General features: G+C 45.8%; 1 protein-coding gene across 5 annotated transcripts in view; it reads right to left on the bottom strand.

Moving 5' to 3' along the window:
- Window positions 1-25,905, bottom strand: part of TEAD1 (TEA domain transcription factor 1) — a 140,641-nt gene that overhangs the window by 23,302 nt on the left and 91,434 nt on the right. Inside the window, exons 3-9 of one of the 5 annotated variants that reach the window (XM_026034651.1) lie at window positions 14,631-14,695; window positions 11,749-11,811; window positions 11,598-11,660; window positions 3,585-3,596; window positions 2,313-2,447; window positions 2,075-2,121; window positions 1,131-1,192 (exon numbers count right to left, since the gene is read on the bottom strand). In XM_026034651.1, coding sequence (XP_025890436.1) covers window positions 1,131-1,192; window positions 2,075-2,121; window positions 2,313-2,447; window positions 3,585-3,596; window positions 11,598-11,660; window positions 11,749-11,811; window positions 14,631-14,695 — 447 coding nt within the window. The remainder of the gene's footprint in view (window positions 1-1,130; window positions 1,193-2,074; window positions 2,122-2,312; window positions 2,448-3,584; window positions 3,597-11,597; window positions 11,661-11,748; window positions 11,812-14,630; window positions 14,696-25,905) is intronic. The other 4 variants (XM_026034653.1, XM_026034652.1, XM_026034650.1 and 1 more) reach the window with 4 other exon arrangements.

The raw sequence follows: 25,905 nt of genomic DNA, 5'->3' as shown, positions 1-25,905 counted from the left end.
GTGACACATCCTGGGAGAGAAGCAGGCACAAGTAGGGTTAGATAAGCAAGATAATCCTGAACTGGGCCGAGCCCCAGTGAGAGGTCAAAGGAATTTATTTTTATCTCATAATGGGAGCTCAGTACATGACTCCAGTCCCCACATTTAGACAAGGAAGGTCTGAGGCTTGTATGGAACAGGGAAACACAACAGTCAAAACTTGCCTGTCTGATATGAATAGGAATTCCAATAAGCCCAAAACTTACAAATGTTTTTTGACTGTTTTAGAAAACCCAGTAATCATATTTTGAAAGAAACTGTGGAAGAATAAAAGATGAAGATGATCAAGATGCCTGACTCTAGAACAATGTTAGGAAGATCAAGAACAAAAGAAGAAAAAATAGGGCATATAGAGAGATAGCCTTGGTTTTAGCATAAAATAGCAGGCAGTTAAAAAGTAGGTAAGAGCCAGAAAACAGCAAGTTAAGGAGAAGCAGAACCCTGATGCAGTTTGGTGAGGGAGATGTGAAGTTAGTTGCTGCTTGCCACTTGCAAAGAAATAATGAATTTCTCTGAAATTAGTAAGGAAATGAAGTTGGGAAAAGGAAGTAGCCAAGAAAAAGGCAAGTAGAGTCAGCATAAACATCAGGTATCTGTCAAAGTGGTACTGGGCACAGCAGAAACCTTCAGGTGAGGAAAGTTATCAACCACCAGATGCACAAAGGTATTTTATACTGAAGACTAAACATAAATGCTTTTGAAACAGTTTCAGCCACCATTTAGAATAAATTGATGCTTATTCTTTTTAGAGATAGAAGGTTTAGCTATTAAATACAAATAGGCAGCCTACTACTCATTTTGTTTTCTACCAGCTGTTTTCCTATGATATGAAACAGAGCCTGGAGATCACATATCACAACTATTCGCACACATATTAGTGGTTCCTACCTAAAACTAAAAAGGAAACCCAGTGATTTTCCTTCATATATAATCAGGAACTTGCACATTGATGTTTGCTAGGGAAAAGTTTGGGGTTGGCTGCTGGAGACATTAGATACAGAGAGGTGGCTCTGTCCATCTCAGGAATTAATACATCACATTCAGTACACACGTCAAGTCTTTTTAAAGGAGATCACAAACAGCTGAATTACCTGAAATGGGAGCTGTGACTGATGGCTGTATAGGATAGGCCTGCTGAACGAATGGCTTTACACTGGAATAAATAGTTACACAAAAATCATACACCACATCCGTCACAATTGATTCCACCAGCATCACACAGCATTAGAAAATACATGGTTATTGTCCCTTCCCCACAAACATGTTGCCTCCTCATACTACATACTTCAAAGTCAGGCAGTAAAGAGGTAACAGAGAGAACGGGGCACGGGAGCTGCACCCACCACCTCTGAGGCCGGAGCGCTGCAGTGGTCAGGTAGGTACGAGGCAGCCCTGCCAGGTCCCCTGGCTTTGCACAAGGGTGACTGCCCTGACTCCCTGTTATCCCAACATCACCAACCCGTGGGGCCACAAAGGTTCCCGCTGTCCTGAAGGGAATGAGGCAAGGAGAACCGGAAAGATAGGTAGGGAGACAGGCCAGAAACCACTGCAGGGCTGAGAACATCTGAAGGAAGGGCACAGGCTTCCTATCCTCACAGTGCTGTGGGCATGGAGGTGCCAAGGGCTGGTGTCCCCCCAAACACCAACAGGCCTCGAGTGGGCTGTGTCCTGCAGGAAAACCTCCCTTCTCCTCCAGTGTCACTTACATACGTGAACTGGGTGGAAGGGTTTGTCCTGGATACTCAGTCACAGGCAACACCTAACCAGGGGCTTCCCTGGCACTACCACTGCCCCGTGCCAGGGAGAAAAAAGCAGGTTACCATGAGATGTTCAGCATCAGACTGAGGTCTGCAATCCCTGCTAACTTCTGATTATCAGTTCACTTTGCTGTAAGGACCCTTTCTTACCATAGAATTATCTTTTCCGTATTTTTAGAAAGATTTATAGATTTTTGCCTAGTGATATCCTCGGGCAGCAAACTCCACACGCCAGCCCCACAGTGCATAGGGAAGGATGTTTTATTTTTCAGACTTACTCTTGTGAGGATCCAGGCTGCCCCGTTTGGATCATGCCCGGCCAGAACTGAAAGAAGAAAAACAAACAAACAGACCCACAATTGTTTTCTTTGTTGAAAGATTTTGGCTATTTCTGAACAAGCACGATTCCTCTTGCAAACACAAACAAAAGCATTAATCCATTCACTCAGCCTTAGTTTTCTACTCAACATGGTTAGAAAACATAGGGATTTTTTTGGGACTCAGCTAACAACTTACCCCAGGTGCCCCAGGAAATGTAGGACGGGGAATTCCTGGCAGGCCCAACTTGTTGTGAATAGCAGTAGCTGAGACTATCTGAGCTGATGACATTGCTGCCATGTGCTGGAGTGCTTTGTCCTTTGCTGTCTGATCCTTTAATATGACAATTACATGGAGTCTTAAAACATTTGGCACAACAAATGATGTTAAATAATTGCAGCTACAAGCACATAACTAAAAACTTAAAAAGCCACACAGAAAATGCAAAAATAGCAAACCATGCAGGAAAAAATACAGCACGGAGGCTAACACTCAAGCTACCTGAGGGCAAAACCTCCTCTGGGACGTGCGTGACAGCCCTGGACGCTCGGGCTGCTCTCCCTGCTTGCAGGGAGGGCAAACTGCTGCCCACTGTTTACATGGGCAAGTTCTGCCGATTTTATGCCAGGCTCGCCTGAAAACGGTCTGCTGCGGATCCCTGCGGGACGGGCAGCCCTGGCACTGGGGCTCTACTGCTCGGAGCTGGGGAAAGTTTGACTTTAACACCGCACTTGGGAGCACAGAACGGCTGCCGACTTGTGAGCATGACACAAGCTTGGAAAGATTTCTAATTCTGCTTTTCAGCAGGTATTTTAAAAGTTGTACCACAAAAATATAAATAACATTTTACATTTCCAATTGTGGTGCTTTACCAATTTCCAGTGTTCCCAAAGAAAACAATTAGCCAGAAAATCTCTGTTTTCAAGCACATAGGAACCAGTTTAAGAAAAGAGGGTTTCTGATCGATTACTTGCACTAAGGGAGCACGTGAACTCCTGGTCACTGCCAGTCACGTATCATCACAGAATAGGGAAGCAATGTCTCCAATGCAACTGAATTACCTAAGGGTCAGGTGGAAGAAGTAACTAATAGACAGTTACTATCTGCTCAAGGAGGGTTCCTCGTCTCCAGTACTGCATGAGTTAAGTGCTAATATTTAGCTTACATGACTTAGAATGAAGGAACACAAGCAGTATTAGGCAAGGATTTTTCTGTTTTTCTGGCTTTACTTTGCAAGCAAAGTAGCAAGCATGCTGGCAAGAGATGCATGCTCTTATATATGGTATATGACTCTGCACAAATGCTCCCCCTAAAGCTTGTATGGAGTAGTAGTACTATAGGTGAGCAGGTTCTTCCTTTGGATAGCTCCTTTAGAAACAGCACAGGCTGAAAGTACAGAAAAAAAGCTAGCCAAAAATTCTGCCAAGCACAGCTAAGATACATAATACTTGGTTTAGTTAAAATACTTACCATGCTTGTTACCTGGATACAACAACAAACAGTTTATTAAAATGCTGGTGTAGAATAGCAGATTTTTAGCAAAATAAGAACAGAATAATACGAAACAAAGGAAGAGCAGTTTGCTCAACATTAAATATTCCGTTTAAACAAATGCATCATTTTCACCCAGGGACTGATTCATTAAAAGAAAGAAAAAAATGTGAAGCCCGGGGGGACGCAGCCCCCACCTGCCCGCGGGAAGCCGCAGAGCCCAAACGGGACTCGTGGCCCTGGGGAGCGCGGGGTGGCAGCGGCCCCACTGGGGCGCGAGGGCACCAGGTGGAGCAGGGGAGGAGCTGCTGCTGCTGCGGCGGCTCTGGGCACCGTGCGCCTCCCGCGCGGCACCTGCTGCCGCCTCCCACCAAAGCAGGGCTGCTGGGGTGGAAAGGGAGGCGCTTCCCGGCCTATCCAAGGCGCTTCCCGGCCTGGCCGGGCACTACCTGCTTCACCTGACAACTCGTCTGCGCGGCAGCCTCCCCGGCGCCGCTGTGCCCGGTGCGCGATGGGGAGAATTTGGCATTCAGCACTTGGGGGAAGGAACCTCGGCTGTTTTACCGAGTAGCGGCTGCCCTTGCAGCTCCGGCCGCTTAGCGGGGAAGAGCGGCACAGAGCGCTGCGGCTGACAAGGCCGGGAGGCGCCAGGAGGGCTCAGCACGGGGGGCTCTACTGGCTGCTTTCTGGTGCCAGCAGAATGAAAACCCACCTCAGTGCGTGACAAGCTGCAGTCTCCTGGGGTCTTTGCCAGGGACAGGACAGCCTGTACCTGGGAACTACTCGAGCCCAGGGCAAGCTACAGGCCTAGGAGGTGCTTCATCTCGCCTCGGTTCAGCCGCGTAGGTGGCTCTGGCCTGAGGCAGACATCTAACCTGGCGCTACTGTCAGTGGAGCCTTGATCCTCCAAGAGAGCCTTTATCTCCTCCTAAATGGGCATCTAGAACAAGCAGGGGGCTCTACTTTCTGGAGGCTGCTGCTCCTGCCCAAGGATTAGGCATGCAGACACTCAACTGCTATGGGCAGCAGCCACGCCACGTAAAGCGCGGCCTGAGCGACGACCCGAGCAGGGCTGGCAGCTGCCTCGAGGCTGACACGTCCCGTGTGCCCCCTGGAGCCGCAGCCTCTCACCTGCCACGGAGGGACACGAAGCCTGACACTACTCAACTGCAGGAGCTACGACTGCAGGGAAGTAACGCCTTCCATTTCAGGAGATGTGAAGGGGTGTCCTTGTGCCATTAGCAGTCTTTTGCCCCAGAATATCCTGCATTTTGGGTGGCTATTCCTTTCATCCTCTCGGACATTTCCAGGAGGATGGAGAGACTGCAAAAACAGGACAGCAGCTCACAGCTGCAGCCCTTGTGACTGGGCTAGAGTCTCAAGGAATTTCAGGGACTCCTATAACATTTCCCAGTAAGTCAAAAATCTGTAGCTCCACTGCACGTTAGCAGGCTCTGGCCACAGGCATCAGGGCAAGGTCCACCTTTTGCAGGTCAGGAATCATAATCAGAAAAACAGTGCTTTTTTTCTTTTTCTTTTCTTTTTTTTTTCCTCTCTTCAAAATTACTGTAATTTCCCATTCAAAGACAAAAGAAATCAAATACAAATATGTAAGGGGTCTTGAGGTCCATTGGTACAAAGGATTTTCAGCTCCAAGAAAGCTCTGGGGAGCTGCAAGGTGGGGGCCTGTGCTTGTATGGTCAGGCAGACTTGCCAGTCTCCAGAAAGAAATGGGGAAAGTACACTTAAAAGCTGTTTATTTATATTGAAACATGACCTTGTCTGCCTCTTATACACACACATATATATATGTATGTGTATACATATATATTTATATGCATGTATGCCATTTTTAAAGCTCTAGAGGAGAGTGCATGTGACGAGGAGGGCATGAGGCTCCCACCTCTCACTGCAGCAGAGCCACTTCTGGGATGCGGCTGGGTCCCCGATTAGCACCACACAATGGGATTACATCACAGGTTCGGCAGCAAGAGAAGTAATATATCCAATTAAAACGGCAGGGGTAATTTAAACAGGCAGATTACAGTAATTACCCAGGTTGGAATTTGGCCAGGACAAATGGGTTAACAGCCCCACTCCAAACAGGAACGTCGTGGGATTTTTAACGACTGCAAATAGTTAGGACTTTGATTTCCTATCTTGTCCAAGAGGTCAAGGGAGGTAAAGGGAGTGTTTTTGCACTCACTCGCTCACGCTGTTGTGCAGATCTGGAATAAATCCTCCCAGCTCAGCGAGGTTTATACTCATGCAGGCAAAATAAAAACGTGGCCCCGAGCAGGCGGAGCCGCAGCACCCGCGTGAGGTGCGGCGGGGCCTGGCCGAGCTGCATCTCCTGCCGCGCCATTAACTCCTGCCGCAGCCGGAGCCATTCCCTGGACACGGCCCATCTGGCGCTGCCCTGCCTTGACCCTCCTGGATTTACGAGCTCTCACGGGACTGCTGCCGCCCAGGAATGATGCTGTGCTAAGTAATAGACTTCCCTTTTGAACTGCTATCTTCCTGCCTCCCTGTGGAAGTCTCCTGTTCCTCGGAAGGTGATCAGCGGCACTGCGCAGCGGGACCGGGAGGCTGGCAAGGTGGCAGGAGGGCCAGTTGCTCCGGATCTCCTCAACGCCACCAGTGCAGCGCAGCCCGGCAGCTCTGCCACGTTTTAGCTGCCTGTCTCGGACCGCAGCAGCAAACATGTGGTGCCCATAAAGGGCAAGCTCTAAGAACCTAAGCAAGGAGGTAACTTTTAATGAATCAGGCCCTGGAGTTTCACTTTTTTGCCCATTAATTTTGGAATATAATACACACAGTTAAATTAGATACAAAAAATTCCCCGGTATCATCCAATTATAAATCTTAATAGCCATAAAAGCCCCATGTGAAACAAGACTTCTACATCCCAAGCACAAAAAGATTTGTGCTTGAGTTTCTTTTAATTCAACATAAACAGTAAAATAATTCAATCAATCAGTTGAAACTAGTTCTACAGCAAAAAAATAGAAACTGTTATCCTGGAATGGTAAATGGGGCTTTGAATACCACATTATCTATGACTTTGGGGAAAAAAAAGACCTAAGATGTTATGAGAAAATTAAGTACATCAGAATACAATATTAATTCAAGAAACCATAAAACCTGTACCAATATTTCAAATATAAAACTTTTCTTGTAAGGAAAAAAAACATGACATAAGAGAGGAAACAACAATTTGCTCACAAAATTACAGTAACACTAACACAAAATAGTTTCCTAATAAGCAATTTTGCAGATGTTATTTCTGCTCAGATCTTGTATTGATTCAAATAACCTTTGCAATAATTAGCTGTAGCTCAAAAAAGATAAACAAATCATGAAAATATACAATTGTTCTGGACAAAAGATAGAGAGCACTTCAGTGTTTCTAGCCCTGATCTCCAATTTGCTTATTATTAGAGAAGACAGGAGTAAATACAAAAGCTGGCTATTTCAGCCAGGCAATAGCTAATGCCAAGAAGAGAATGCGCATTCAAAGCTGTCCCAACTTGCTGCCTAATGAGTAGCAATTAATCCATCTTATTGTATTTCAAAATGCTGAAGACTCCATTCACATCAAAGGGAATTTTTCAAGGCTTTTATCATTGTTCATTTAAAAAGTATAGAACTATCTTTAGCATTCTATAATTGACAACAATATTTTCTTTTTATCCCTCAATGCAGGAGGTAGAATAATGGATTTTAAAATATGTAATACATGTGAACTGTAGGCATTTTAATGTTTCTTTTTGTCTCTAATTAATCTTGCACTAGAAAAATAAAAATCCGGAATGAAAGTCTAAGATATATAATAGATATATATCTTGCTGTGAAGACTTTTACTCTCTGTTTGGGCACAATTTCCAATTGTTTTTTTTTTTTTTTTTTTTTTCCAAGAAGAAATAGAGATGATTTTGGCTCCCTGTCTGTGCAAAGGTGGGAAATGCTGCAACCTGATGCTATGGACTAGTACACTTGAGGTGGAAAAAACAACATTAGAACACAAAAATTCTGTTTTCCTTCCTCCAGTCTCTGTGTGAGAGGAAATGTCATGAAGAGGAACTGCCTCTCACATCCATCTTTAAGGATTCCTTTTTGCTGACCTCTCTTAGCTCTTTCATGAGAAGGAATTTCTCTAACCTCAGAAAAAGATTAATCGTCTCAGACAAGTAAGAGAAAATCTCTAAAAAGTGCTTTTCTGTAGCAAGAGGAATGAAAAGGTTCAGCATCCCTGGAAGGGCTGATGCGACACGCTGTACTGTGGTCCTGAACTGTAGTGACAGCACTCACAGGAAAGAATTCCCTTTCTAGAGGGCTAAGGATTCATTAATCCAAGCGATTGCTGGTATCTGTTATTGATGGAAAGGAACTGTGTGGCACCAACAAGAGTCGACAGCAAGCAGCTAAGAATTTAGTCTCTTAGGTAAGCTGCAGTAATACTGTACCTGTGCCTTAGGTAAGCATAGCTCTGAACCCTTTGCATCCCTTTGGATTTTTGCAGAAGATAAACAAGAGGGCGAATGCCTCAGATTCCTCAGCGGGAGCGCCGGGCGCTCGGTCCAGCAGCAAGGGCTCCGGGGTTGAAATAAACCCATAAGGTGTCTCGGAAGCAAAAGTTATTGGTTATATCCTGCGTCAAGGTAGAGAAACCAGGAGTGGAGGTCAACGGGACAGACCAGGCACATCCTGAAAGGTCAGTGAGAACTGTCGACAAGGCACCACTGCTGGGGTGACGGGACGTTGCGGTGGTTGAGGGCAGCTCCGCACCCAACCCCAAGAACTGGCCACATGGGGCAGGACGTGCACCGAGGCAATCCCTTTGCAGCAGCAGGGCACAGGGCTGCCGCGGGTCAGGTCTGCCTGAACTCCTAACTGTGCACTGGCAAGAAGGATCTCTGGGCTTCTTCCCCAGGGTGCTTTCTCCTCACATGGTAGTTAGGAAACCTGGCAGTGGAGGCATGTGTTATTTTAAGTAGTAATGCCACCCATCACATGTTTCACAAAGTAAGTACAAGTACGAGCTCCTTGCCGAAGCCATGAGATTGGCCAAGAGGATGGAGCAGGGAGCAGCATGGCGAGCCAGGCCCCTTTGTTACCTCAGATACTCACAGGCAGTTTCCACCTGTTCCCGAACACTAATCTAGAGAAATGAAGCTGAAAGCGATTATCCCTTCACAGCAAAAGGCAGGCAGCACCTGCTCAAGAAGGAGAACAGAGTGCATAATCTTCCTGCAGATCAATGGGCCCTTGCAGACTGCTGCTAGCACAGTCCTCACCGAAACAATGGCCATTCCTGGACGATAAAATAAATTCTGCCTGTCTTCATTTCAAATCAGCGATGTTTCCTCAAGCAGATTTCAAAGTATACTGGGAAATAGGGATGGGTCAATACAGGAATAAGAACAGAAATACTGGCAATGCCACTAACAAATTGCCTGGGGGAGTGAGATTCCTTCTCAGGTTCAAAACAAGTGGTTGCTCCCACCTGCAAGAAGGCAGTTACAGCCCCTCAGTCAGGCAGATGAAGTAACAGCTCCCTTCCTTACAAAGCCAGCATCCTCATGGCAACTGCTCTCCTCAACGCGCCATCTCCCACTTGGGGAAAGAAACCCTGAGAAGCAGCAACTGCTCTGGATGGGATCTGTGCAAAGAGTGCACAAGCCAAGCCGTGAGATCTCGATCATTGAGAACAAGTGGGACAAGAAGCCCAGGAGTGACGGCGAAAGCCTCGCTGGCTCCTCTGCAAATTTTTAGGCTTTCCTGAGGCCCAGGGTCCCTCTGAAGGGGTGGGATGGGATCACTGGCTCCCACCAGAACGGAGGGCCCAGCTCAGGACACGCAGGAGCGGGCAGGCACAGGGCTGCCCGCCAGCACCGCTCCAGTCAGCGCCGGCCCAGAAAGCCCAGCAGCCTGCGGAGAAGCGGGAGAGCAGGATGGATTGGGCCGCCCCGAGCCCAGGGAAACTGCCCTTCGCACCGACGGGCTCCCTGCCCTCGCGTGCTCTCTCAGGGGGCTGAAGAGAGTGTCTGCTGCAACCTGCCGATGGATGGGAAGGGCTGGAGGTTCAGAAAGCCTCACAAAATGTTTCTTTGCCCTAATAGATCTCTCCTTCTTCAAGCAATCCCTTAAAAATAAAATAAAAAAAACCCTACCCTTGGATCTCTATTTACTGCAAATATTATTTTGGCTGGAGGACTTAAGTATTACTAGGGTTTAGCTAGCTTCTTTCTTCTTTGGAAAGCTTCAATAAAAATCAGCAGGTGCAGTAATAAAGAATATTTTTTTTTGTTTTAAAAAGTGTCTTCATAGATTTAGGTTGTTTGAGAATGTTATTTCAGAAAGGGAAATGTTTTAGAATATTAAAGCCAATATTTTTCTAGGTTCCTAAGTCTGGATTTTGATATCTAAATATGTTTCCTGATTTTTGTGGCCCTAAGCACTTGACATTCCTATAAAAGCCCTGAGATCTGCTGGTGCTGAGCACCTCCAAAAGAAAGGCCTTCTCTTTACATTCTTAATTTTAGGCACCAAGGATTGACAATTTAAGCTTAAAATGCCACATATCTCTGTATTATTGCACCCTCGGTTAAAAAGCAGTATGTTTAAGTTGTCTTAGTTGTTCTTTATGAACCCCAACTGCTCAGCCAGTGCAGCTAAAAAGCCAGCCACCAACAGCCATACAAGCTTGCCAGCATGCTGCCCACTGCGGACTGGAAACCAAATGCTTCTGTCAAGAAAGCCTGTTATAAAGCCAGTCTGTTATTTATATGTTGCAGCTCCAGGACTGTGGTAAGATCTGCAGAGCTCACCACTTAGTGTTGTGAAATTACTTTCTGAAACATTTTGCTTTTCAGCTAGAACAAAAACATGATTTGTTCTCATCTGAGGGAAAAAAAAATCAACTAAAAAGGGGAAAAAGGAGGGAAGTAAAAGATTTGCAAGTTCCTTTGCTTTTTCTTAAAAAAAAAAAAAAAAAAAAGAAAAGAAAAAAAGAAGGGCCCAAAAAACTCCTGCAAAAGGAAGCTGGAGGCTGGGGTGTTGAGTGTGCTCTGTAATGTCCAATCATGGGAGAAAATGGAGCTGCCCTGAAGGAGNAAAAAAAAAAAAAAAGAAAAGAAAAAAAGAAGGGCAACGAAAACGGTAAAGCTCCCTCTTCTCCCATGTTCAAGTAATGTAAAAGCAGAACAAAAAAGAGTCCCAAACTCTGCACTGGAAACTGTGAAAAAGCAGGCAAACCAAGAAACCCCTATATGCATTTCCAGGAGTTTCTTTTTAGTCTTAGAATATATTTTATGGAAAACAGGGAAAATGGGATCCTGTGCAATTCATCAAGTCAGATTAAGCAGACATACCTAATATTCCCTGAAGGGGATTCTGGCAGAGGCTCTCCAAAGATTAAATGTCAACATTATGCTTTAAAAAATAATTTTTCAGGGAATCTTGTAAACAGAATTTCACTTAAGGTGATATTAGATTGTACTCTAGAAACACCTTATAGTTAGAGCAATCGTGATAAACTGTGCTGTCCAGCACTTCGAATAAACAATCTATTTTAAGTATTCTTGATAGCATTTCAAAAGCACAGACAAAAAAAAAATATTTTGGAGCAGAAAAGAACTCCCTCAATTAGCCCTCTGGAAAAAGAAAAAGTGCCTCTACAAGTGCACAATTCTCTGTGTATTTAAAGGTACTGCTCAACTGTTAAAAAAAAATGGGTTAAAAAAAATCAGGTTTAGGTGCTGAGCTGTTAAAAAGAGTCGTTCACTTTGCATTTGGACAGTGTTAAAATAATCTTTTTAATGTGGATGTGAGTGCAGAAATCAGAGATTAAACACAAAGAAATGTAAACAGCTACCACATGCAAGAAAACTAGGTTACAAGAATCACAGCACCAGGCATTCACCAATCACCATGGCAAACAGGAAGTGAAATGCATAGCAACCACAAGCCCAAAAGCAGAAAAGCGCATACCTTCAGCTTGGAATGAAAATCACGAGATTTCCTTCTGGCAAGAACCTGAATGTGACTAGACACCTGCAGGGTAGGGGAAGGGAGGAAACAAAGGAAAAGCCTGTAACCATGGAGATGAAAAGCCCCCTACAACTGGGCAAGCCAGACGTACCTTAATGGCGGCTTGGATTTCTCGAACTTTCTTTCTTGCTAAGACCTGTATGTGACTAGACACCTACATTGTTCAGGTTTATAAAAAAAACAAACAAAAGAAAAACAAAAAGCAAATCAAATTTAAAATATCTATTGTTTTAAATAACCTTTTTTTTTTCTTTTTTTTTTTTTTTNTTGCTTTGCAGGGGGGTCACACAGCAGCTGTTTGGAGTCGGGCATCAGACTTCCCTTGCTTGCTTTATTACTTTGCATGCAGGATTACAGCTTGGAACAGGACCTGGCACCAGCTTGTGCTGACAAAAGATAGGGAATGCTCCAAATTCATCTTTTTTTTTTTTTTTTTTTTTTTTTTTTCTCTTTCCGCAGGGGTCAGTTATTTGCATCCTCAGTAAGCTCTGCTGTTAGAGACACCACGTTCCCGGCAGACAGCGCGCTCGCAGCGCCGGCGCGCAGCCGTGTGGGACGTCGCTGCAGGGCCTCGCTGCCGGGAGGAAGCGCGCTCGCGAGCGAAGGCATCGCGCGCGAGCGAAGGGCTCGAGTGCAGCCCCGTCGCTGGGCGCGCAGGCCGTGCACGTCCTGCCCCAGCCCCAGGGCGTCATTTCTGCCACTTGGGCCTTCACTCGTCGTTGTTGAAGTGATCCCTTATTTGTCGGGCTCTGCAGCTCTAGCCAGGAGGCTTTGGCTGCGTTTTGACCCAAACCCTCTAAACTCTGGAAGGACCAGGAAAATATTGGCCCAATATAGGTCTCCAAAGCAGAACCTATGCTGGCTTTCTCTGCAAGTTAAACATCAAATTTGCCTATAAAACACTGCTGATGGTGAGGAGCAGAACCCCAATGCTGGTGTGGGCAATGCCCAGGTTTGGCCCATCGTCAGTACCTACTACACTGCAGTGGGAAGCCTGGGTAAACCCAGTCCTGCACTGGACCAATATTATTAGCCCAAACTGTTGCCAGTGCAGGGAAGGACCAGGGGTCCTGATTTGCTTCTTGTTTCCTCCACCATGTATCAAAATTTACCAGGTGGATGAGGAGGCTTCAGACTGCACAGCTCAGCACAGCACGGGGCTGCAGAGCGCAACGTCAACGTTTAGGGCCCACAGTGGCATAAGCTGCTGAAGAGAGATCCCTCTTAGTGGATCTAGGGCCCAATGTACCGGGTGCTGTGCACGTTCAAGTCAGGGACAATTCCTGGCTGGGAAATAAGACAAGCAAAAAAAAAGAAAAAGGGGGGGGGAGGGAAACAAAGCTCTACCTCCTCTCTTTTTAAAGCCTATTTCATGACAGTAATATCAGAACACCCTGTATTTTTAGTGGGAAGCAGATAGTGACACATAAATGAGCACTGTCTTGGAAGGCCACCTGCAGAAACCCTCCGAGAAGCAGCTCGGGGGGCAGCCTGTGCTCGTTCAGGGTTGTGCTGTGGCTTACTGCGCAATTTTAGAGTCAATCACGTAGACCCAAGTTTTCACACGCTTTCAGTGGGCTATTAGTGATGTTAAAGGTTACAGAAGGAGCACAACTGTAATGTTTAATTGCTCAATAGAATTTCTAAAGCAAGGAAAATCAAGCTTTTCTAAACGCTCGGTCCAAAGTGATTTATGACACATCATAGATGGAGGCACACGTCACCATATGTAAGTCATCGCAGCCTGCTTGATTTCACTGCATCTCTGCCAGCATACGTTGGCCAAGGGTCTAGCCCACACAGTCTGCATTTTGACTCTGGATGCAATTTTAAAATCACCAGTGTAACCCCAATCTAGCAGAGCTCATATAAGCACAACAGGGCAGAACTTGGGTCTTCTTTAGTGTTAGATTTCTTTGGCAATCGTTTGTGTGTTCCTTCTCTGTGCGCTGCAGTTTCTCTGCCTTCTCGTGACTTCATTTTTCTTCCCTTGTACATATGTTTTCCTCCTAATAGACAAAGGACATCACCCAGGGCAAAACACCACCCAACGGCAAGAGCTTTGAGAGGAGCCGGCGCCTTCCCGGCAGCGCCCTTCTCCACGTCCCATCCCCACAGCACATGCAAGCCTTGGCCTCGCCTCCGGCACGCGCCCGCACGGGACAACGGGCACGAGCGCATCTCGTTAGAGGAAGCCGGAGGCTCCGGGCCTCGCAAAGCCGCTGGAGGCAGCGCAACAGCTTAGTCACCACAACATAAGACTACACCGAGACAGATTTTGTCCTCTGTGGGACTGCTGATCACCATGGATATTGTAAATTAAGTGATTTAGTCATACAAGGTAAGTTAATGGTCATGCAATAATCACTGCAGAAAGACTTAAGACTGGTTAGAGGTTTATTCTGCCTCTTTGAAGAATGAAATCTTACCGTGGTCACAGACTAGGAGCCTGAAGGCTCTTACAGGGATTTTTTATTACTGTTATTTCATCCTGCAGTATCCATGTACTATCCATGAGTGGACAGTATGATTACTATGTGTTCTGATAGATATTTGTTACTTATTTAGCTCTCATATCCAGGCATTATAACCTTTATTATATAGGGAAATTGACTGGATATTATCCACCATGTCAAAACTATCATTACATTATAATTCCTTCTAGAAAGTCCTTCTAGAAAGGTAAGGCACAATACTTTGTTTTCTGCTTTGACTTTTAAAACTTTTTTTTTCAAATAAGGGGGATGATAGCTTCATGTACACATAGGTTAATAAAAATGCATCTCAGACTGTCACTGAAATGACGTACAACACAAAACCCATTTTTAAATATTTCCTAAGAAGCACATACTTAATCATAACAGTAAAGTCAATACATCATCTCATCAGAGCTGAAGCAGACAGCCACTGCAGCCAAAAATGCCATGTTTTGTCATTCACTGACATGCATACTTCCCCACTGGGTTATTTTACCTGCTTCCTGGTCCGTGTCTTCCCTGTTCTAAGTTTGATGTATCTCGCTATCAATTCATTCCTACCTGAAACAAAGAAAAATTCACGATAAGTGATGAGCAGCACCACATCCATAAGTATCACCAAAACATAACATTTAGAAGACTTATCCTTTTTACATATACTTAACTTTACAAACTCTTCATTGGTACTTCCCATTATTCATCAATATTGCACTTTTCCCTCCTTAACAGGCATTGTATCTGCCACATGAACTGTGCACAGATGGCTGCAGTTTCCGCCCGTTCAAGTCTGGCAGCTGCTTTTGCTGGCGCGGGGGAGAGCAGCAGCAAGGCAGCTCCAGAGCCAGTGGCTGTGGCCAAGGTCCCACGCGGCTGGATGGACAGGAGGGCTCCCCACGGCTGCAGGGAGGCAACACCAGGACTGCGTTTCTCCGCCAGACCCATGTTTTCAATCCAAGTCTGTGTGGAGAGCCGCCAGAAAGGTGGCTCGCCTTGGGAAGCCAGTGTGGCACCCAAGCTGAACCTTGTGCTGCCCGGAGGTCAACAGCTGCACCGCAGCTTTTCTCAGAGCTCCGATCCTGCAGGAAGGCCCACAAAGCCCATCCAGTCGAGCAGGAGGTACTCTGTGTCTCCCACACCTTACTAATCCCACCCTTAGCTTAAGCGCACGAGCGGTCGCATCGCGAGCCTGGGCTCCCTGCCGCAGAGGGACTGATAAACACGGCAGTTTGTGGGTTAGGACTCTATTTCTCTTGGAAATGCACATGATTTGCAAGTTTCTAAAATGGCTATTTGACTCTTCTTCAGTCACACATTATGCTACTTAATATAAACTAACATTTTCTTTCCAAATAATTTCTTTCCTAAATTTTGCTGACATGGGAGATAACAACGTTTTATGTGGCACCCTGTTTATTTTCACTACACAGTATGTTTCTTCTCCGTGAGTTGTAATAACTTAAATATACTTGTTCAACAAGTCTTAAGTTATAGGCTTATTTGCATTCAGCACAGGGGAGAAGCAACCCATCTGTAAAACATGAGAAAACCAATTCAGTAGCAGTAGAGGAGAGGTTAAGAAAACACCTCGTCACCCACCAAGTTATTTTGAAGTGGATGAGTGCAGAAAGCTCTTACATCAGCCAGGGGCTCCGACTCCACCAGTCTCATGCTCCGGGGGGCGAGATGGGGAAGTTTTAGGCAGCAAGACTATTTTCTTGGGTGGAACATTGAACGCAATTAGTTTAACTAGACTTTCAGTTTCCTTTTTCCTTCTGCCTTCGTTTCTGAACCTTATTTTTACCCCCTTGCTGTAAGTGTCTTACTGCCAGCAGCAGCATGCTCCCTTCTGAGTACTGGAATATGAAATACCACTGTTATCCCATGGAGAGCCACAGTTTCTCCGATGCCCTTTTTATTTCGGTCTGAATCTTATGCCAGACCTTTCTGGAACAGGCAACTGTAATCACAATGTCTCTTCAGGACAAACTTTCACGAGGTAAATTTTGCGTGAACAAACAGTTACACCAACAAGCAGCATTTTTGCACCTGAATGAGGGGTTTCCACATGCAAAGAGAGCAGCTAGTTACCTAATGCCACGCACAGACCTTATCATTGAGCTGGACAGCAGTTTTGCAGTGTGTTGTGCCAAGAAGGTACTTGCTGTTTTCAGCGAACAAAAGCCTTTGTGTTCACAGAGTGAAACTACTGCAATGTGCACTTTCTATATCTCTGTACTCTCAAATTCTCTTTATCATCATCCAAACAGTTCACTTTCAATAGAAAAAGTAGAGGAAAACTGGAGAGACTTTCAACACTGCTTACTCTATAACAACAAATCCTTCCCAAAGCAGGAAAGGGACCAACTTCTGGGACTAACAGCTCACTACAGACAACTTGCAGCATGTAACAGTGACATTGCCTTCATTTTGATACCATATGAGCCTGGTTTGGACAGATTCTGAGTGCTAAGATCCACTGTGAAGGAATTTTCATTTGTGTGGCTTCTGCAGCCTCACACAGTAACAGCAGCTTCCTCCCAGTGACAGGGCTGCAACTGGGGGCAAAAATGAGGCAGAGGCCGCCGTGCTGAGAAGAAGGGGAAAGGCACAGGGAAGCTTCACCTCATGCTAAAGGGGTTTCTGGAAAGAGTTTTCCCAAAACATTTGGCTGGGGTTGGATTTTACACCTCCTCACTGTCCCTGCAGTGAGTGACTTGCAGGGAGTAAGGAGGTGGTCAAAAGAAACTCTGGAGGACACATTTCACTGCCTGCAGGCAGGGAGCCTTAATGGCGAGGCAGCCGGGAATGCAGACACCGGAGCACGCGGTGATCCGGTGGGTGTCGGAGTTCGTCGCACAGACAGGCCGGGGCTGAAACCCCTCGCACAGCCACTGCCCAGAGGGCAATAAGAACATCTTCACCTTTTAAATGCACACGCTGCTTCCCCCATGGGAAGGCCCTTCTTTACAGCTTTGTAAGTAGGTCTATAACTTAAAAACTCAATTGTTTCTGGAGTTAAAAAGGACATCAGGCTGTCCTTAGCAGCAACTGGTGACTCTCAAAGGTCAATGAATCTATAAGGGGATGTAAAGAACACAAAGGTGATGTAAGGAGCACACTGGTGTCTCGTGTCCCTCAGTCTGCACTGAAGATGTCTCAGGTAGATGGTCGCCACACAGGGCACTCCTGCCAGCCTGTGCCTATCAGGGCAGTCCCCTGGGATCACAGCTGCAGCCAAGCAAGGAAGAGTTAAATCTTTTCATGGTTTCACAGATTTTTTCCCAGTCAACAGTGCTAGAAAATGATTTTTAAAGGAAAGCTCAGATTCCCTTGTAGCCGCATGACGGGAAAAGCAGCTTTATAAAGGACACCAGGCAACGACAGCCTGGCCTGCCCTACCCACAGCCCCAGCCGAGCACTGTGCCCAGCTCAGCCCCAGCCCCAGCCCGTCCGTGCAGGGCCCTGGCGGGAGCGAGCAGGTTTCTCCGGCTGCCACCCAGCCTGTGGGGCCCACCTGACGGGATGGGGGTGTCACCAAGCGCTCACCTGCACTTCAGGTGGGGCCTGGCTTGGGAAGAGGCACCAAGAGGGGGTCACCGGAGCTCGCCAACAGCAAGCGGAGCCCCAGGAGGAACTGTGCAAGATGACCCAGGCAACAGCTTCACGTTTTCCCAATAATCACATTTTCAACCCAGTAAAGACATAATGCACCAGGTCTAACCAGAGCAGGAGATACAGGGCTCAGTAAACAGCCTCTGCTGTCCAGAATGACCTGACAAGCCCTAATGTCTTTCTTAGACCCCTACAATGCTGTACACAAAAACCTTAGTATTGCCTAACATGAACAAAAAATAGACCTCCCCAAGGGAAAGTTTACAGACTTGATGATGCTCCTCTTCTCCAGCTCTGACAGAAACTAAGAGAAAATAAAATCTCTCCAGAGGACCAGGAAAAAAACAGCATTTCAAGGAAAGGAAGGCAGAATAATCCTAGAAAGATCCTTTCCTTCTTTTAGGGCCAAGGAAGAATCTGAAGCAAAGTGAGGCTCAAGGAAGCTCTCACACCGGCCATTAGAAATCACAGGGTGAATACAGGCCATCAGTGAGCATATCTGTTTTCGCTAAGAGCAACTCAGCTGTGGAGATTTTTTCCACATACACACCCTCACTCTTTTTCCCTGACACATATATCTGGGAAATTGCCTGGCAGAAAGGAAGAGGTCAGGTTTACGAACTGTACATGTTCAACTCCTTCTTCTTGTCATCTGCTCCGACAGTCTCCGACTTTGAATGTTTTGGTTCAGGTATCAAAGAGAGAGTTTGGAGGAAGTGCCCAGGCCCAGCCAGATAAAACATCTTCATGGCAAAGGAATCCTTCTAGGCATCATGAAAGGATCAGAGCAAGACCACAGAAAATATTTTATATAGGCTTTTTCTGTTTGTTTGCTTCTGTCTGTTAAATTCAGGCTTTTATCTGTCATGCCCTTCTGTACTGGGAGTTCAATAGCAAAATACATTTCTGCCTTGGCAGATACTGTGAAAGGTGCCTTTTAAGCAAAGGGACATCTCTTTTAGCTGTGCTGGGAAGTATCTAAAAAGGAGCTGCAGGGAGGAAAGGCTGGAGAGGGCTTTTCCAGCAAGGCTCTACTGGGGATGGAGTGAAAAGCCGGCCCTTTGCAAAGCCAGGCCTGAGCTTGCATTGCTGGATGCCGGGCAGCGGCAGGGCCAGAGGCCTCTGTCTGCCTTCCCAAGCTCGGTTCAGCTCTGCTGCCCGTCCCCGAGAAGCACCAGCCTAAACAAAGCAGCAACAGCAAAGGCTGGCGCAGGGCAGCGTCTCCGCGGGGCCGGCGCCGCGTGCCCAGGACTTCCCTTAGAGCACCAGGAACAGCAATTAAAGCACTGCGCTCCAAGGCCCCAGCAAGAGGCACCATCTGAAGGGGATAAAAATAGGTAAGCAGGGGAAATTAAACCAGCTAGCAATCTGAAAATAAACAGCTAGTTTTACAAAGTTCTCCTATTTAACAACAACAACCAAAATCAAGTAACGACTAAGGAGAAATTTGCTTTTTTCAAAATAACAGTATTATGGATTTCTCCAAAATTCCCCGAGCCCACGGCTGGGAAAGGTATTTCCTAGGCTTAGCGTGAGGTCTGGACGCTGCTCTGCAGGCTGAACTCTCGCAGGACAGAGTGGCTCCCTGTGAGGCACGCGGGGGCCCGTGTTGTGGGCACCCGGCACAGCGTTGCAGCCTCGTCTTGGGGCGCTCCACGGCCAGCTCGGGGCTGCCGGGAGGAGCTGCGAGGCTCCGCATTGGGAGCCCGGGCGCCAGCGCCATCCGCTCTTTGTCCTGCTCCGAGCGCGGCCGGATCCAGAGCCCCCCTGGCTCGCGGGGGTCCCTCCGTGGGGCCTCGCTGGGGAGAGGCCGCCTTTAACCTCCTCCCGCAGCGGAGCGGCGCTTCCCGAGCCCGGCGCGGGGCAGCCGCGGGAAGTTTGGCCGCTCCATTTTGTCGGCGGAATATCGGGCTCGCCTGAAGCCAGCGACGCTTTCGGAAGACGCCTTAAAGCCAAATTGGCTAACAAAAAGCCTCTTGTAGATAAAAGCGCTCTGTAAGTCAACAACTGGCTAAGCAGTTTAAACCCCCAAGTAAGGCATCCTCTATTTAAATGGCATAGGCAAATCTAATTTAAGCCTTTAAAAATATGAGGGGCAGGTGCTGGAGTGGCGGGCCGGGCACGGGGGGGCGGGCGGCGCGGGCAGCATTTTGTTCAGACAAGCCCCGCGCAGGGTCACGTGGCGCAGGCCAAATAAACAGCATCTGGGGATTTTCAATTACAGCCCTTCACCCAGCATGCCTGCACTGTAATCTCTACCAGATGAGGCTCAGGCCTCACTATTTTCAATAATTCACACACTGTGTACACATAACATGACAATAAGGGCATTCATGCAACCGCCTGATTCGCACATCAAAGCTCCCAAATGGCCAGCTGTAAGCATGCTTACTGCTGAATAATTCATTCTTTTCACAGGCTTGAAAAAACGCGCAGCAGGAGCTGGCAAGCTGGGGCTCTTGCCTGTGTGGCAGGCTCCGCGCGCGCCCTCAAAGAGGGGCAGCCCTGCTACACGCAGCCACCCAGCCAACTATTGAAACGGGCACTCGCCAGCTTTCGGAGGGCTGCTTTGAAAAAGGGGGGCAAAGAGGAAAATAAAAAAAGGAGCCGGCGGCACAAGCGACGTTTCCAAGAGGATAGGGGAGAGGAGATGAAATAGCCCGCATTTCCCGAGGCAGGTGCTTAATAAATATAAAACTGTTTTCCTGACGGTAAAAATCTGCTTTACATGTATTATTCCTAACTAAACGCCTTAGCTGTACCAAAGGCATCGCTGTCAAACTCAGCAAAGCTGAAATTTCCACATCCTTCACATACATTTCCTACTGTATGACAAGGCACATTTTAGTTCAGACTAGCTAGTATGGAAAAGGTAAGGCGGGGAAGAGCAAAGCTAACTCTACAAGCCCTGCTTGGCAAGCGTACAAATCTCAAGCAAATGCTGATTTCTAGGTGCTATTTTAGCACCTCGCACGTGCCGCTCCATCCCGCTCAGCGTTTCGCTCCCAACCTGCGCGTGTCCCCAGGATGGAGCAGATTTTGGCCTTACACAACTGAAGCATCATTAAAAAAAAAAAGAGTCTGCTTCATAATATCAAGTTTTCTTAACTGTCAATCAATGCCAGAACCAGCAGGATCAACTAGTCGTGACCTCTCCTTATAGCAAACACATGCTGCTTACCAGCTGTGGACTCTGTTTTTTACACCCTTTTCTCTATCATTCAGAATGGCTTCCTCCTAATCACAATAATCCCAGAAGTGCTAAAACATATCAATCGTCCCTTAAGCCCTGCCTACAAAAGGCCAGCCGTCCGGCCTTTATGGGCTTGTCCAACAGCAGCTGATACTTCATTCAACTACAAATCCAATTTAGCAGTTACAAGAGGTTTAGCATCACTGGAAAAATATTGGTGTTGATCCTGCGCTCTTAAGTCAGCAAATATTCCTTTGCCATATTGTTCCGCTTTTTCTGCCATATTTACACTTCTGCTGGATTTCCCTCAATGACTTCCACAACAGCGTTTAACCTCTGAACCGGTAATATTTACAGTTACTCAAAGAGTGATTTTAAAAATATGTTTACCACAATTACAGAAACATAAGCCTATTTGTATTCCAACTGTTAAGAATCTGAAAAAAAAAAAAAAAGAGGCCAGCAACCCTGAAAACAAACACAGCTATTTCATTCAAAACCATACAGCACACTTTATGTACTGGTTATGCAGGATGCTATTTATTATAGCCCTTTGGGCAAGTTCATGGCAACTTCTTCACTTGTGTATTTTTAATTGCCAAACGAGCCAGTGCAAACATTCCCTTGATCCCCCACCCCACACACTTTTGCTATTTTAATTACCAATGGGAGAAGCATATGTGGTGCTTTAAGATGCAGGCAGGCAGACAGACAGACTTGGGAGCTGGGTGAGAGCACTGGGCTCTGGCAGCGCTGCAGGAGGGCAGCAGTGCAGAGAGGCCACGAGCTGCTTTTTCCCTCGCTCCGCAGCGGAGGTGCCCGGGCTCCGAGCGGCTGCAGCGGCGCCGGGTCATGGAGCTGCTGCTCAGAGCCACCCCAGGGCGTGTGGGGGACACACATACACATAAGGACAAGAAGCCACTTCCCAAGGGTTATTCTACACAAATTACCTGCTTGCAGGGTGTACTGTAACTGGGCTGCCCAGGAGGACGGGGACAAGAAAAGAGCCCTGAAGCAAAACAGCTGCAAGAAGCCCTGGGAGTGCTAAGAAGCGAGTGGTGACAACGTTCGGGAAGGTGGGATCAGGGCGATGCTCCCAGAGAAAAGAACTTCAGTGCGTTGGATTGAACACCAACAAGCGAGAGATCCCAGATTGAAGCAATCCCACAACCTAATTCATACAGCCAAAGGGAAATGACCTAATAGCAGTGGGGAATGATAAATGTTAAAGTCTTAACCTTTTGGGTTTTAGCCCAGCCTCAGTTTTGAAGATAACAACAAAAGACCTATGTACACATCTGTTTCAGAAAGCTGCAGTGACACTAATGCAATGCACTGCATTCGGCTTGGCAGGTCTTCTCACTGGGAAATATTCCATATAAGCAATGTTTATTAATTTTATTCTTCTGAGTTTTTCAAAATACAGACAGAACATATTTCAGAGAGAATGATGGTCCAGAGCGGCTTCGTCTCTCTGAATATCAATGCATTAATTAATATTTTGTCAGTATCAGTTGTCTCAACAAAAGAAGGTTTTATAATTTGGTCTAAGCCTCATTTAATTAAAATTTAAATGTTACAAAAATACGTGGATTTTTTTTTTGCTGCTTTGTAATCGCACAGTTTTCTGCTTAACCTAAACTCTACTTTATTGCATCCAAAAATGCATTTTAAAACAAATAAGAATTATTTAGGCTTCAGAATACAGAAAGAAATCACCATTAAAAAAAAGAAAAGAAAAAAATAAAACCCCACAACCTTGACATTTGCCATCTATTTGGACCAGCTACAGATGTTTAGTAGATTATATAAAAACCTACATGTCCTTAATCTGACTCCCCCTTTTCCCTCCTGCTATGATAGGGAGCCTCAGGAACGTAGCTGTGCAGCACACTTGCAACGCCCGGGGGCCACACATGGGCCATCCCTGGGCTGCTTTCCAGGCTAGTTCCAGGTTTTCCACGACGGGAATGGCTCAGGAACGAGCAGCCTTTTGCCCAGCGCTACTGACCCAAAGTCCGATGTGGACAGGAACCCTTCAAGCGCCCAGACAATAGGGGGGCTGACCTGCCAGGCGTGATGGATGAGTTAAGGGGATTAAAGCCACTATTTGCATTATAATAGCTAAAAATTAGCAAAATAGAATTTCTCCGTAGGTGGCTTCATTTCTGTTTGTTCTCCTAGGCAAAATGAAGTCCATTTTAAAAGGTATCACGCTTGTTTAAGTAAGCCATTTGCATAGGTGCAGTTTTGGATGCCAGTCTGCTTTCTATTGTTTACTCTTTCAGAAAACCATTTGGTCTATGAATACAAGAGCGTCCCTCCTCATATTTAATATTTAAATATGGTTTTACACAATTGGTTTTTTGAAATGCACTTTACACTGTCAGCATATCTTAGCATTCATATGTGTATGTATAACTGCAACTACCCCAAAAAGTTTGGAATTCAAAAGGAAGTAGAAATGACCAACACCTTCTCCTTCAATTTTTTTCTTTAATTGCCCATCGATGCTTCCTTGGGGTTCTAAACATGACTCTGTTACTCAAAAACTACAAGAGGCAAGTCCTGGAAATATTGCACGTGCCTTTCTTCTGACTAGATTTATATTGCACTTAAAAGACTCAAAAATGACTGCACAAAATAACATAATGCTTTACAAAGCAGCAATGTGTTCCTACAATACTACTTTGAAAGAAATCTGTATAACCAAGAGAGAACCTACAGCAATGAAAATACACGTGGAAGGTCTTGAAACATCCCTTGCTGACCTTGCTCCCGCAGAGAAGAATCAAGATTTGGGTGTTAAACAAGAATATGTAGTTGTAAAAATAATGGGGTTCCTGCTCTTTGAAAGGCTTGTGCATTCAATTCACACCTTCCAGAACATCCAGTAAATTTTTAAATTTCAAATCAAGTCAATCAAGTCAAATCTGCTCTTGATTTTAATGATGGACCAGTCACACCAGCAATCTACTCCACACTGCATGACAGCAGCATCAACGGGAGCCCAGCTGAAGCATTAGGGAGGTTTTTAGGCATTTCTTCCCCTGCAGACAATGCAAATGGGCAAAGTTGTGACAAGATTTCTCAGCTGAGCATTTACTATAACGAGATTTTAAGAGAGCAGGTCACTTCTGCTCCTTGGCAATTGGGCTCCTGGCCAAACTCAGAGGTTCTCTAGGGCAGGTCAGCACTAGGCCCAGTACTGAGGACTCATGTCCCATCGTATGGCAGGCAGGGCAGCTGGAAATTATTTGGCATGAATTTATGAATTTGGTATGAAATCATGTATTATTTGGTGCCTGTGTCCTATGCAGTTAAAATGCTTTATTTTCACGGGAGGTGCAAAGAGCTATTTAAATCTGCATTATATCCAGGATATTCACAATCAGTTTGTCTTAGATGACAGGTTTTGACAACAGAGGGGCCAAGCAGAGAAACATTTGACCAACATGTGAAAGAGCTTGGGATACATCCAACACCAGCCTTGGTTTCCAAGTTATTTCACAAGCAAAGTTACACTTTGTGAAGATTTTAGAGCTAACAAAGTAGCTCTACTATAGTACAATAAATACATTGCTCCAATACATGAACCCACAAGAGAGATCCACAACATACTTAAGCTGGAGAGCAACTCATTTCTTAGAAATCCAAACTAAACGCTTACTTAAATTTGGGAATAATTCAACTCTCCTGAGTTTGCCTAAAGAAAGAGCAGCTGAGTTTGACTGCACTCCCAGGTATCACATGAACCTTCTCCATTCCTGCCTTCTTCCCGATCCTCTTAGGTCAACTTCACACTCGAGCTCAGATGAGTGGAGGTGCAATATCCCCACATGTGTAGGGAAGGAAACTCAGGACATCAGCCCCAAGGGAGAAGAAACCTTAATGTCATGATTAACCCAGATATCAAAACATGCCAGGCTTTACAGAGCTGAAGATGCCACTGCCCAGTTCAGCTGTGCCTTGCTGGGGGCTTCCTTTCTGGAAGGAGAAGTGACAGGAGCCAAGCCTCCTGTTTCAAGGAAGTGTAACTACTGTTATACAAAGGGAGGTGGCAAACTCATCCTGAACCTGGAAATTGCACCAGTGTCAACATTTTAGCATGCACTAGGTTTTTGCTGTTGAAAGATATAAACAAACAGAGCACAGATCTGTCAAAGAAATTCTACCTAATATTGGGCAGAATTATGGTAAAATATGCATGAAGAGATTAAATTAGAGCTGCAGAGACTTTGCAAGGGTGCTTGCAAAGAGTAACTTCCCTTTCATCTTTTGCGAGGTGCATCTGAATACAGCGGTACTCACCCTCCAGACACTACACTGAGCAAACAGACTGGTTTTCCATAGCATAAAAGAATGAGATGTAAAAATACACATAGTTACCTCAGAGGCTCACAAACGTTTATATGAAGCTATTAAGAAGCTGAGATTTAAAACAACAAGTTCATTTAAAAGAAAATGACAGGTTGTTTCTGGTACTGCTGACGCAGTTACATGTTTTCTGTTGGGGGAAATTTATAGCCACATTATTGCTGTCAAGGAGGGCAGTGAGCCACAAGGATTTCCAGATGCCATGTGTGAAGTTTCTCATTTCCCCAACTCTACTAAAGTATATTATCACCCAAAAGCAAACAAGCTTTAAAAAGTATCTGTCATTAAAACCTGTGTGGCCCCATTGCCTAGACTTAAGAGATTCAGTCTTTTCCTTCTCTTTCTTTAAGCCACATGGGAGAGTATATTGCAGTAGTCCCCAAGGGTCTAATACTGATCTTATTGATGTCAACAGTAATACTTTGGGATACGTCCCTACCGTGTGCTGTGCAGCGCTGGTGAAAACAAACCTCATTCTGCCCAAAAGAAACATTTTGCCTTCAGAAAGTCAGTCAAATGAACAGGGCATTACTACCGCAACATTGCTACAAGCAGCTATAAATGGGAAAAAAAAAAAAAAAAAAAAAAA

This window comes from Nothoprocta perdicaria, unplaced genomic scaffold, assembly GCF_003342845.1.
Source record: "Nothoprocta perdicaria isolate Ctin4 unplaced genomic scaffold, notPer1 scaffold_15, whole genome shotgun sequence".
Taxonomy (NCBI): Eukaryota; Metazoa; Chordata; class Aves; order Tinamiformes; family Tinamidae; genus Nothoprocta; species Nothoprocta perdicaria.
Note: the sequence above shows the minus strand (reverse complement) of the source record. Positions and strands in the feature narration are given on the sequence as shown.